Here is a 13,880-nt window from a genome sequence, read left to right on the forward strand (position 1 = left end):
TCGATGTCAAGTCCACTCAGCTTGAATGAAAGCTAGCATTTCCATTGGAGCCATTCAAAAAGTGTTGCTTTAGTCGATATAGCAAAATTATTTCCATTATTGGTTTAGCTGGCGGGGCTGAATAATTGAATATACTATTTTTAGTACATATTAAAATCATAAAACATCTAGATATCGTAACAATAATCCGGAAGCATATATTATAGCACTATATTAACAAAAATCGCAAAGAGAAACCCATGTTCACTTCATGCTTGCAGTGTCAACGGGAAAGTGAGTAACTTAGACATTTACTAGGAAAGTGTTTTTTGGGTTACAGTAATGACCAACATGTTCTACATTGTGTACTTTTGTCGGTGTTCCATTACATGCATGGAATTTCAAAGATGGTGTCTTCAATAAGAACTTTTCAGACATTGAACTAGTCACAGTCTCTCTTAATGTTAGGAGTAGAGTGGGACTCACTGTGAACTATTAATCCTGTCAAACGCAGACTCAGCGTTTTCAAGTACACTAAATGATTTATTGTTAATGTTATGAACATGAGGATCATGAATCCGATAAGCAATAGAAATTCTAGAGCAACGTAGACTGTATTAATGTTAGCCGAATCAGGTCGTTTTAATTTCATTACTATTCTATAAATAACGTATTTCTTATTTCTTTCTAATGCTTCAGTTGTACATAAATTATGTATTTTGTGCAAAGTATCGCCAGAATGTTATTGTTAGCTATTAAACAGATTAACTTTAATTTGTTGATTTGTTTAATTGAAGAACAGCCTTGAACTTCAACAGAACCCAGCATGGATAAAATACGATTATGTCATTTTCGGTGTATAACATCTGTGTGTTGATAGTGCTTTAAACTTTTAAACAAAAGTAGGTTGCACAATAGAAATTCTAGATTCATAAAAATTGTCCCTAAGAGATTGCTCTAGAGATTAGGTATTTAGAAAATATCGCTTAAAAGCATACACGACTACATATTATGTAGACCACATACACGTAGTAGTTGCAGCTCTATCATTGCTATCGTTACTTAAAGCTAGTTTCATCATAAGGACATCTTGGCGGAAACGTTTCATAGTCACTCGTATTCATATCGATTAGCTTTCGTGTTTTGTTTGGGCATATGTATGCTTTGATATTGGGCACAGTTCAACAATAATAGGTTATTTGACTGTTTTCTGTAAATCGTCTTAAATGCTTAACTATGTCATTTTATGCTCATGCGTTTCTCGTCTTGAATTTCAGTATTCTTCAGTAAAAACGGAAATGAAATTGAAATAATTTGAAAGCCCACTAAAACACTCTATACGAATCATGTGATACCTGTGACGTCACTGGCCAGCTCGCTGCTCCTACTGTCATAAAGCTAAGTCACAGTGATGTCTTGCTTTGGAATTTGCGTTTTGGAAAATCGATTGCAAATGGTATGTAGTGTCACACTGTATAAATACATCCGTAAAAACTCTTGAAAAATTGTTTTTGAGTGTTTCAGAGAATGAGAAGGTGCATAAAAAATGGTTGCACTGTACCGGAAAACTGCCACCACGTTGATGTCCAAGTTCTCTCGCTTAATTAAAAAGTCTTGCACTCTGAAGTTAACATTAATTTATCTCCGAGACACGCTCTCTAGCCTGCAACATTTCAACTCCGCTATAAAACAAATCGATAGTACTTTCATATGAAAACCAAAGCACAATTATAAAACTTCACCGCACCGATTACAAACAGAGTATTATTGTGTTTTTCCTGGCGTTTACATTCGCTTACATTTGCAATAGCTGTTCACACACGTCATTTTCATAAAGATATTTTCTAGTTACTGCGGCCACACACTTTTTACTTAATTAGAAACAATGTTTTTTATCTTCGTACTGTCCAGCTAGGGTCCTTATTGTTTAAACTTTTGAATTTCATCATCTTACGTAAACTGAAGTTAAGCCTGCATCAGACACTGACGTTAGTTTCACTCACGAACAGCGCAACCCCTACGTTTGTATTACTTGCATGTTGTACATGCTGTATATCTCTCCGCGTGCAAAGCCTACACCTCGTTGTACTGCGGGAGTTTGGTTTATCTTCAGTGCTAACAATCCTTTTAATAAAGGTAATTGTTTGTAACAAAATAGATGCATTTGTCCTCAGTTGCCCATTTCTCAGACTAAGATTAATGTGAAGCTGTATACAGTACATTCCACCATCGAAACAACTGCTACAATGAGTTCCTGCTAACGCTATTTTCATATTTCGTGCAAAACTTCTAAAAATTTATGAACCTTCGGGGATTCGGACCTGCGTTGTTCTTATATGCAATTATATTCGGTATCCGTTGCGCCACAGAGAGGATGCTTTCAGCCATACCTCTGCTCAGTACCCTGTATAGCACTGAGATTTGCTAAGAATTGTTTTATTGTGTTTTGGGTGGTATTTCTTGACTGATAGTCGACAATCTAGATATAATATAAGGACTCATTTGCAAAAGTTCCACAGTTCCTTAGTTTAGAGCTGGTATAATGATGTTGTAGGGAGCAGGGAAAAGAATGGCTCTGAGCACTATGGGACTTAACATCTATGGTCATCAGTCCCCTAGAACTTAGAACTACTTAAACCTAACTAACCTAAGGACATCACACAACACCCAGCCATCACGAGGCAGAGAAAATCCCTGACCCCGCCGGGAATCGAACACGGGAACCCGGGCGTGGGAACAGGGAAAATAATGTCCGTCCTTGCACATATCGCCGCTCTAAATGAGTAGAGCATAAACGCATCAATTTTCGTAAGATCTCCACTATCCACTCCACTTTATATTGTTACTTAAAAGTTCTAAATGAGTTTTGAATCACTAAATAGCTAAATTATTTGCAGGAAAGTCAGAAAATACATAGAATCTACGGCTAACACTCGTGTACCACACGAATAGCTTCGTCTTACTCCTAGTCTGTGACGCCACCAGACCGTCAGTCAATAACAAAGCGTTTCGATTACGTCTAAATTCTTGATATTTAATGACTTTTAAGCTTTAATAACATGAAAATGAGAGATGTTTTGTGAGGATATTGACCGTAAATGCGATCTGAATCTTATAATCACTCCGAATAACAACAATCAGAACCACATTTTTAACGTAGGATAATAGCTTATTGTGCGGCTGAAGATAGGTGAACGCTCGTGCAGAGATTTACTCACACTCATTTTCCTTTGCATGTTTATGTTGTTGATGTTGCAGTCCTCAGTTCGAAGATTGGTATGATGCATCTCTTCATGCTATTCTAAAGCTACACTGTGCAAGCCTCTCCATCTCTGCATAACTAAGGTAATCCACAGTCATTTGAATCTGCTTACTGTATTCGAGCCATGGCCCCCGTCTACAGTTAATACGTCGCAAACTGCCAAACTGACGATTCATTGATCTCACAGAAAGTGTCCTATCAACCGATTCCCTCTCCCGTTAAGTTACGTTGTGCTGCGAATTCCTTTATCCTCATTTCGGTACAGTATCTTTTCATTAGTCATTTGGTCCACCCATCTAATCTTCAGCGTTCTTCTGCAGTACCATATATGAACAGTTTATATTCTCTTCTTGTCTTCACTGTTTATCATTTCACTTCACTTCCGTACAAGCCTACGTTCTAGACAGATACCTACAGAAAAGATTTTCTAACACTCGTTTTTTTGAGAGCATCAAATTTCTTTTTTTCAGAAACGCAGTTCTTGCGCTCGTCAGTGTGCATTTTATATCCTGTCTACTTCGGGCATCATTGGTTATTCTGCTGCCCTATTGGCTAAATTAATGTAATACTTTCATTGTCTCATTTCTTAATCGAATTCCTTCAGCATCGGCTGTCTGAATTCGACTACATTCAATTGCCCTTACTTTATGTCTGTTGATGTTTACCTCACAATCCCTTTTCAAGATTCTAGCCATTCCGTTCTGGTCTTTCAAGTCCTTTGCCGTCCCTGACAGACTTACATTGTCGTCAGAAAATCTAAAAGTTTTTTTTTCCTCCACTCTGAACTTTACTTCCGTTACCGAATTTCGCCTTGGTTTAGTTAACATAGTGCTCAATGTACAGACTGAATAATATCGGTGATAAGCTCCTTGTCTGTCCTTCAACGCTTATAACGGCATTCTCGTTTCTGTACAGGGCGTAGACAAGATTTATCTTCTTGTGTTTTATCCTTGCTACGTTCAGAATTTCAAGGAATGTGTTCCACTCAACATTGGCAAAAACTTTCTCTAAATCTACAAAAGCTATAGACATATATTTTCCTTTCTTCATCCTATATTCTAAAATATGGAGCATGGACTGTATAGTCTCGCACGTCCCCACATTTCTCCAAAACCCAAACTGATCTTCCCCGGGGTCGGCCTCTACCAGTTTTTCCATTCTTCTGTTAATAATTTGTATCAGCATTTTGCAGCCATGATCTACTAAACTGATACATCGGTAAAATTCACACCTGTCAGTAATTGCCTTCCTTGGAATTTTTATTATTACGTTCTTCTTGAAATCTGAGGGTATTTTTCCGGTCTCACACGTATTGCATACCAGATAGAATAGTTTCGTCATTGCTGGCTGTCCCAAGCATATCAATAATTCTACTGGAGTATCCGATACCGAGGGGCCTGGTTTCGATTGGGGTATCTCAGTGATTTATCAAACTCTCTTTGCAGTATCATAATCTATATCCCATGTCATCTTCATTTATTTCCTCTTTCCTCTCCATAATATAGTCTCCAAGTTTATATCCACAGTGTAGTCATCATTTGCTAAGGGAATAGGAATGGTGCGAAAACGGTAAGAATTGCCGTTCATCATGCGCTGTATAGTGTACGTCGTATTACAGATCAACATTTGAAGTTTTTCGTTCGTTTGACTTAAAGAGCAGAACAGCTTTTAAGCCAGATCTCACATTTTAAGGAAGCTGAATCTTAGCACTACTCAAATAATTTGACACTGAAGAAATATGCCACTAATAAGAAATCATAAACATCAAAACGTAGTGTTCATGTATTTCTAGGTATTTCTTGCTGTGCTGATTGTAGCGGCGTGTCAATCAGTTCACAAACACTATACTTCAACGAGCCAAAGGTTTCTTAGGTTAGCGTATTCTTCGCTCCCGTGCAAGCCCGTTAGAGCTCAACTTGACTGCGCTCTCTTCATTCACAAATATTTACGCAAAGTCACTAATCTCAAATATTCAGAAGCGCTTGACGAGTTCATCTAGTTTCAGTAGACTAAGGTGCGAGTACATGTTTTATCCGTTGGGATATTACAGCAGTTACGATTTTTCTTTACAATGGTAATGGTGCTTTGAAATGTAATTCAGTTGTCTTAGGAAGAGAGTATAATGATATCGCACTTGTTGCTTACTTATTCAAGCATTTTTATTAAGAAGGAAGTATAGGTCCTTCAGGTATTCTGCTTCACCTAACCTTCGATCACTGGAGAGTTAATACGCCCATAGTACGGAGCTGTATACAACAACAACAATTAAAATAATAATAATAATAATAATAATGAACACCCCTACCGTAAGAAATGAGAGAAAACTGATCGTAATAACTACGGATGTATTACACTACAACTTACCACATTCGAAATTCTATCAAAAGCCCTGTTAAATCTGCTAGAGTTGCAGATAGGTAGGAGGATACCAAAGAGAGTTCAAGAAGGGAAAATCATCCAGTGAAAAAATCTGTTACCTGAGAACGCTATTAACAACGAGAAAGTCCAGGAACATCTCAATAACATTCGTCGACTTCAAGACGGCCTACAACTTCATAAACAAACACTCTTCTGCGCACTGTAAGAGAAGAAGGTGGACGAGACCAGAAAGCTAGAAACGTTGACAAATGGTACATCCAAAGTAATATTCGTCGGAGAGATCTGGCAACCATCAGAAATCAAGATAGGGAGGGACCGGGATTTTGCCTGTCATCCATTTTATTTAACTCAATTTTAGAGAAAATAATCAGATCATGGGACAAAGGAGTCAGTGGGGTAAAGATGGAGAGACACAAGACAAAAACTATCGTGGAAGCACTACGACAAAAGAATATCTCAATCAATGACAAATTAAGATATTAAAATTCAGTACTCTTATCACAGGTCAGAAACAACAGCAAACAAAGGGAAGAAAGAAAATAAAGAAGATAGGAAAATACTGACAAAAATGTACGCGCCAATTTAGAAAGAGGAGGTATGGGTAGACCGACAATAGAACTGTACGAACAGACAGAGAACAACAGGAAAAAAGGGAAAAGCTTTACGGATACACACAAAGAATGAACGAAGACAAACTGACCAAGAAGATTTTAACATAGTGGCTACTAATACACTGAAGACCAACTGGGTAATGGAAATAATGGAAAATCCCTATAAATTAAATATCTCTTCAGAAGAAATGACAATTTAGAAAAAAAAAACACAGAGAAAAAGTGAGAAAACAGAAATCTGAGTAAACACCCGAAGAGACAAAAAAGAACAGGAAAGAAGTCGACAGGAAAGAGGAAGAAGGATGACAGTGAATATACGAGAGGTTTCTGGGAAGAAAGAACAAAGAGACAGAAAAAATGGAATGAAAATTGATTTTGTTTTAGAGCTCTCTTTAAGCTACAATACCGTTAATAATTATAATAATAATTAAGAAGTATGTATAAGCATTACAATAATGTCAATCATATTAACATTGATTTACGTAATTTTCTCACAAACACAACGTTTCTGTCGGATGGTAGCAATGACATATTAGCAGAAACTCATGGCAGCAAACAGACGGAATCTTATAGGTATAAGAAGTTGGTTGATCAGGAGAGGAACTAGAAGAAACAGGGTACAATTATTACAAGTAGCGCAAGAAAAAACAGCAGTAGACAAGAATAGGTACGACAATGTGACAGAAGAACTGTTTCGCTGCTGGAGAAAATGCGGAAAGGTCGGGTGCACCGAGTGGAAACCTGCAACCGATGATAACAAGGAAAACTTTAATCTATTCTTGAACGCAGTGCTGTATTTAACAGACGCACGTTACTGGTTAGTTTATTCTAGAGTCATATGGCTGAAATGGACAATGATGAGAAAGATTTAGTTCTACGCAAAGGCATATCTAGGATGCTGGACATATCAAATTTTGCATTGAAGTAATGGAATTATCACAGGAAAACTCAGAACACCACACACTAAGAAACGAAAGTGAGAAACAGAGTGCTTGAAAATCAAGCTACTTATCCGACCGCACCCATCCTATCTGAAGACAGGAAGGATTTTGTGATCAAACAACCCAGTGTTACACACACATATTACGCCATCATTCGTGGCTAGCTCGAGGTCTCTTGAGTTTTCTTGACAGTACCGTGTTGAGATACATCACAGAGGTATAGACTCGACACATCTAATGACTGGACTAAATTTAGTTTTTTGTTAGGTGGAACTATTTTTTTAACTTTTCGAGTTGTCGCGCGGGGTAGCCGTGTGGTCTCTGGCGCCTTGCCACGGCTCGCGCGACTACCCCCGTCGGAGGTTCGAGTTCTCCCTCGGGTATGGGTGTGTGCGGTGTCCTTAGTGTAAGTTAGTTTAAGTAAGATTAAGTAGTGTGTAAGCTTATGGCTCGCTGACTTTAGCAGTTTGGTCCCATAGGAACTTACCACAAATTTCTAAATTTACTTTTCAAGATGCATTTAAACAGGACTGAGCTGCTGTTACAATTTGTTCTCCCCAGTTTAGAAGCTCATCCAAGATTGTAATGAGATTTTCCACTGTATATCCTGTATGGCTAGAGGACAAATGTAAGGATGTAGAGGCTTATCTCACAAGGGGTAAGATAGATACTGCCTACAGGAAAATTAAAGAGACCTTTGGAGAGAAGAGAACCACTTGTAGGAATATAAAGAGCTCAGATGGAAACCCAGTTCTGAACAACGAAGGGAAAGCAGAAAGGTGGAAGAAGTATATAGAGGGTCTATACAAGGGTGATGCACTTGAGGACAATATTATGGAAATGGAAGAGGATGTAGATGAAGATGAAATGGGAGATACGATACTGCGTGAAGAGTTTGACAGAGCACTGAAAGACCTGAGTCGAAACAAGGCCCCGGGAGTAGACAACATTCCATTAGAACTACTGACGGCCTTGGGAGAGCCAGTCCTGACAAAACTCTACCATCTGGTGAGCAAGATGTATGATACAGGCGAAATACCCTCAGACTTCAAGAAGAATATAATAATTCAAATCTCAAAGAAAGCAGGTATTGACAGATGTGAAAATTACCGAACTATCAGTTTAATAAGTCACAGCTGCAAAATACTAACACGAATTCTTTACAGACGAATGGAAAAACTGGTAGAAGCCGACCTCGGAGTAGATCAGTTTGGATTCCGTAGAAATATTGGAACACGTGAGGCAATACTGACCTTACGACTTATCTTAGAAGAAATATTAAGGAAAGGGAAGCCTACGTTTCCAGCATTTGTAGACTTAGAGAAAGCTTTTGACATTGTTGACTGGAATACTCTCTTTCAAATTCTAAAGGTGGCAGGGGTAAAATAAAGGGAGCGAAAGGCTATTTACAATTTGTACAGAAACCAGATGGCAGTTATAAGAGCGAGGGGCACGAAAGGGAAGCAGTGGTTGGGAAGGGAGTGAGACAGGGTTGTAGCCTATCCCCGATGTTATTCAATCTGTATATTGAACAAGCAGTAAAGGAAACAAAAGAAAAATTCGGAGTAGGTATTAAAATCCATGGAGAAGAAATAAAAACTTTGAGGTTCGCCGATGACATTGTAATTCTATCAGAGACAGCAAAGGACTTGGAAGAGCAGTTGAATGGAATGGACAGTGTCTTGAAAGGAGGAAATAAGATGAACATCAACAAAAGCAAAACGAGGATAATGGAATGTAGTCGAATTAAGTCGGGTGATGCTGAGGGAATTAGATTAGGAAATGGCACACTTAAAGTAGTAAAGGAGTTTTGCTATTTGGGGATCAAAATAACTGATGATGGTCGAAGTAGAGAAGATATAAAATGCAGACTGGCAATAGCAAGGAAAGCGTTTTTGAAGAAGAGAAATTTGTTAACATCGAGTGTAGATTTAAGTGTCAGGAAATCGTTTCTGAAAGTATTTGTATGGAGTATAGCCATGTATGGAAGTGAAACATGGACGATAAATAGTTTGGCCAAGAAGAGAATAGAAGCTTTCGAAATGTGGTGCTACAGAAGAATGCTGAAGATTAGTTGGGTAGATCACATAACTAATGAGGAGGTATTGAATAGAATTGGGGAGAAGAGGAGTTTGTGGCACAACTTGACAAGAAGAAGGGACCAGTTGGTACGACATGTTCTGAGGCATCAAGGGATCACAAATTTGCCATTGGAGGGCAGCGTGGAGGGTAAAAATCGTAGAGGGAGACCAAGAGGTGAATACACTGAGCAGATTCAGAAAGATGTAGGTTGCAGTAGGTACTGGGAGATGAAGAAGCTTGCACAGGATAGAGTAGCATGGACAGCTGCATCAAACCAGTCTCAGGACTGAAGACCACAACAAACAACAACAAAATAACATCCTGAATAAATATGGGAGGAAATGTTTAACAGTAATATTCACTGGACAACCTGTGGTGCGATATTAAGATAATCTGTAACGTCTTAGGATTTAGTGTTAGACCGAGATTTTGTTGCCCATCGTACTAATGATAAAACGTCACACATTATGCCTGGTACGGCACAAACGCTGTTCGTGGGGCTCGTGGTGCTGCCACTTCGATACAAACAGTTATCGTCAGTAAACAGGCAATTTTTACGAGGATGTAATGCAGCTGAAATCTCATTGTTATTCAGGGCGCAATGCAACGGACTTAGGACTGAAGCCTTGGGGCTCCTGAGCCCACATGTTCCCCTAATGACTTCTCCAATCCTGATGCTCCTCACTGATATCTATTTTTAAGGTAGCTGCCAAACCGCATTGCAGCATTGATAAGCAGATTTATTATCAGAAGTAATACATCGGAATCGACAACACCAAATGCAATACTGTAATCAAGCAGTGTTAAAGTGGTCACTTCACTTCTGTACATGTCTTGTTTAATGTCAGTAGTCATTTTAATTAATTTATTTTCTGTGCTGATGTGTTTTCAGACGCCTGGTTGATATTTCAAAAATGGTTAAAATGGCTCTGAGCTATATGGCACTTAACAGCGGAGGTCATCAGTCCCCTAGAACTTAGAACTACTTAAATCTAACTAACCAAAGGACATCACTCACATCCATGCCCGAGGAAGGATTCGAACCTGTTACCGTAGCGGTCGCGCAGTTTCAGACTGAAGCGCCTAGAACCGCTCGGCCACTCTGGCCGGCGGTTGATATTTATCGTGCATGTTATAAGTATTAAATTAGCTCGTCAACTGTTTCTGAAACATGTACTACAAGATTTTATATACTTTGATTAATATACTATTGGTCAGTAATCTCATGGAGGATCTGGACAATGGTTTGCAGCGAAAAGTTTCACAAAAAAGGTTGGCAGGAGGAAAATGAAGGCGAAGACTACCAGCAAGTTTCTGTTTCCGCTACATTATACTACGTTTACATAATTTAGTAGGAGTACGTGTGGTGTGCTGCCAATTTTGGTCTCCGCATTTAGCATTTTCTCTGAACTTTTTGTAATAAGTTTCATTCCAAGCCAAGCAAGGGTCATATAACCACACAGCTTGCTTGCGAGTTCTCGAATAATATTAAAATGATGTAGCTGCATTAAAAAATGACTAGCACTGAAGATGGAAGAGGTACGAACTTTCATGTCACAACATTCATTTGTGAGGTATCGGCTCGTGAAACATTTTCCTATACATTCATTAAATCTGTAAGTATCTGACTTCAACAGCTTTGGTGACTACAGCTACAGTATTCACAATTTTCCTTTTCATTTGGTCGCACAATGAGTTTCGTTTAAGATACCCTAAATATATTATGATAAAATGTATGCAGTTGACAAGTTGTAACTTGTATGTCACACGTTCTGGGAAAAGAGGAGAGGTTTAAATTACAAATACACGTAGGTTTTCCGCATGTAGCACACCTGCAGGTAAAGTGAAGATGTCTAGAAATTGTGTCTTATTATGAATGCTGCCAGTATTCATTTGTATCAGAATTAATCATTCCAATCTTTTGTAAAGGTAATATGTGCTTCAAAAGTAGTTGATAAAGAAGTAGAGAAGATGGTTTATACTATACTTTCGGATACGCATTAAATGTGAAACCACGAAACAAATATGTTTGATAAATCACTCGTGGACCATTCCATGATGAGCTAACTTTCATGAAAATTCCGTACAGTAACCATTCGGTCGGTATAAGTATTTACCCTGTGAAAGTGAAATCTAGCTCCATGCCTTGTTTGAATACGCTAATACGAATGACTATTGGGATTTCACAGGTCGAGTGTCTCCATGTGATATTAGGTACAAATTACTAGGCTGTGTAGAGAAGCTTATACTTCCTCTTGTAACCCGCATTTTACAAGCATATAAAAACACGAAGAACACGCGAAAATCAGAGAGACTGCACTCCTCGTAGATCGTAGGTGCTCTTCGGGACTGTCTCTCAGTAAGGAAACGAAGGACGAATACATAGACAAAAATAGGAGCATATAAGCCGCTGTAGAAACGGAATCAACGAAAAACATTTACCTTGCAATATATTTCTAAAAATATAAAACTTCATTAATTGAAAAGAATATTCCTCACATTTCTTCACAATAAGACAAAAACAGGCATCCGAGATCCTACGCACATGGAGATGCACTGCGCTATTGATCATCTGAGAAAGTATCAACGATTTCAATAAAGGAAAGGGCTCTGGAAAGACGATATTTCCATTGATACGTTGCTGAAATCTGCAAAGCAAAGAGTCTTAAAATATATTTTATGTATTTTTAATGACGTAAGAAATAGTTCCAGGACCTACGCCACATTTCATGCCCTTTTACTGATACAGCGCTCCTAAACACGAAGTTTAATTGCTAAGCTGCAAGACTTTAACTCTTAGCGACGAAATACACTCAGCAACTTAAATTATCTGTCACTCAAACGAGCCAGTTTCACCTGTAGCTTATAAACGAGGGGCAAAGATCCAGGTATGAAATTGTTCGGCGTGGAGAGACGATGGAAAGGAATGCCTCTGCATTCACTTCGACATAAAACTAAGAGAAATGTTGTTGGCGCATTGTCTTGGTAATATTTGATCTATGCAGAAATTTTTGACGCAGGTGTGAACAGAAATGTCAGGGAAGCAACTGGAGCCCATATTTCGTAATCCCTTCTCAAGCAGTGCTCGTAATTATCAGTTCACAACCGGGCAAGATAAAGCGGCCCTAAAACAATCCCACGCTAAAATATAAGCAAGGTCAATCGAACAAATTGTTGCTATTGTTAATATCCGCAGTTTCTGCATCTTACTTATATGGCTTTTGTAATGAAGTAATACTAATCTCTACACTTCAGTCACTCAGTATATCATGATCTGTATGTGATAACCTGAACGTTGTGATTCGAATACGCCAGTGCCAACCTTACTGGATCCAACACCTGTATCATAACGATTTTGAATGATTAACGGTTTTCCAGTGGAACGCGTTGCAATTATACGCTCCCTAGACGCTGCGAACTCTAGCCTATTTTCTTGTCTGTGATATCTTCCGCCTTTTTAAAAATACTGTAGCTTCACCAACACGCAGACTACCTGCCACGGGTGAATTTTCAAAAACTTAGATTTTCTGATGTGAGGTTTGGCTTCGACCATCTTATTGGACTGGGAATCATTTATAGTTAAAGAGCTCATTTGTGTCATAGACAGTGTAAGGAAGTCTTGAAGAAGCTCTCAAATATTCAGTAGCCGGTCCAAGACCTTATCTACTCCGGCTTGCTGTACCTAAATATTCAGTCAGTCACACGAAAAAGCAAGAAACTGCTATACCTATAAACCTCTTTTAATTTCGACATAGAAAATACCACGCATTATGGGTAAAATTGGACATCTTTACGCTTTGTTGATTCTTTTATTGTAACGGTAGTACATTAGAAGTTGTGGAAATATAACTGTTTCCTGTTTCCTTTCACTGTGGAATGGGTCATCATATCCAGCAAGACTTCACAAAATCTGTTTTACTCACCTAGCTGATTCTTGTTTAAGCGCGAATCCTTAATGTAATTCTCGATGATATCCTTCCCTTCTGCCGATGTATGGTCTTCAACCAACATATCTACGTTCATGATCACAGCTGAGCTACCATTTGTTTACGTATCTTTGCACAATCTGAGCAATAAACTCGGCGCTCACCACCTCCAATCCTCGTATTTCAGTTCTGCCCCCTCCACCGATCCTGCTTCTGAATGCCACCAGTGTTCCCACGACTGGACTGTTTGAAGTTATGTAAAGCCTACTCTGCATGCCTCAAGACTCCCACGCTCAAACAAATGGACACGCGATTTCCGTGTCGAAGTCAAGCTGGCGCAGTACATGCTTCGATGCGCCCTTTCACGAAAACTACCGTGTGAAGTGGCACTGTGCTAAGACACTGGACTTGCTTTCGGAAAGACCGGATTTCAGTTCCCCGTCTTATAATACGAATTTAGGTTTTCAGTGGTCACCGTAAATCGCTTAAGGCGAATGCTAGAGTTGCTGTAAAGTGGCGCAATGGTAAGACACTGGACTCGCTTGCGGGAAGACCAGGGTTCAATTCCCCATCTTGTCATCGTCACTTGCATTCTCTCTGGTTTCCCTAAGTCGCATAAGGCGAATGCTAGGATAGTTCCCTTGGAAAAGACACTACCGATTTTTCTTCCCCGCCCCTGTTCAGTCCGAGTTTGTGCTCC

The 13,880-nt window shown here is 39.0% G+C and overlaps 1 protein-coding gene across 1 annotated transcript in view; it reads right to left on the minus strand.

The window, feature by feature from the left end:
* LOC124555550 (acyl-CoA synthetase short-chain family member 3, mitochondrial) overlaps positions 1-13,287 on the minus strand; it is a 324,870-nt gene extending 311,583 nt beyond the window's left edge. Inside the window, exon 1 of the mRNA XM_047129506.1 lies at positions 13,178-13,287. Within this exon, the coding sequence (XP_046985462.1) occupies positions 13,178-13,277 (100 nt within the window). The 5' untranslated portion in view covers positions 13,278-13,287. The remainder of the gene's footprint in view (positions 1-13,177) is intronic.
* Positions 13,288-13,880: the final 593 nt, after the last annotated feature.

The sequence above is a fragment of the Schistocerca americana genome, chromosome X, assembly GCF_021461395.2.
Source record: "Schistocerca americana isolate TAMUIC-IGC-003095 chromosome X, iqSchAmer2.1, whole genome shotgun sequence".
In the NCBI taxonomy this organism is placed as follows: domain Eukaryota; kingdom Metazoa; phylum Arthropoda; class Insecta; order Orthoptera; family Acrididae; genus Schistocerca; species Schistocerca americana.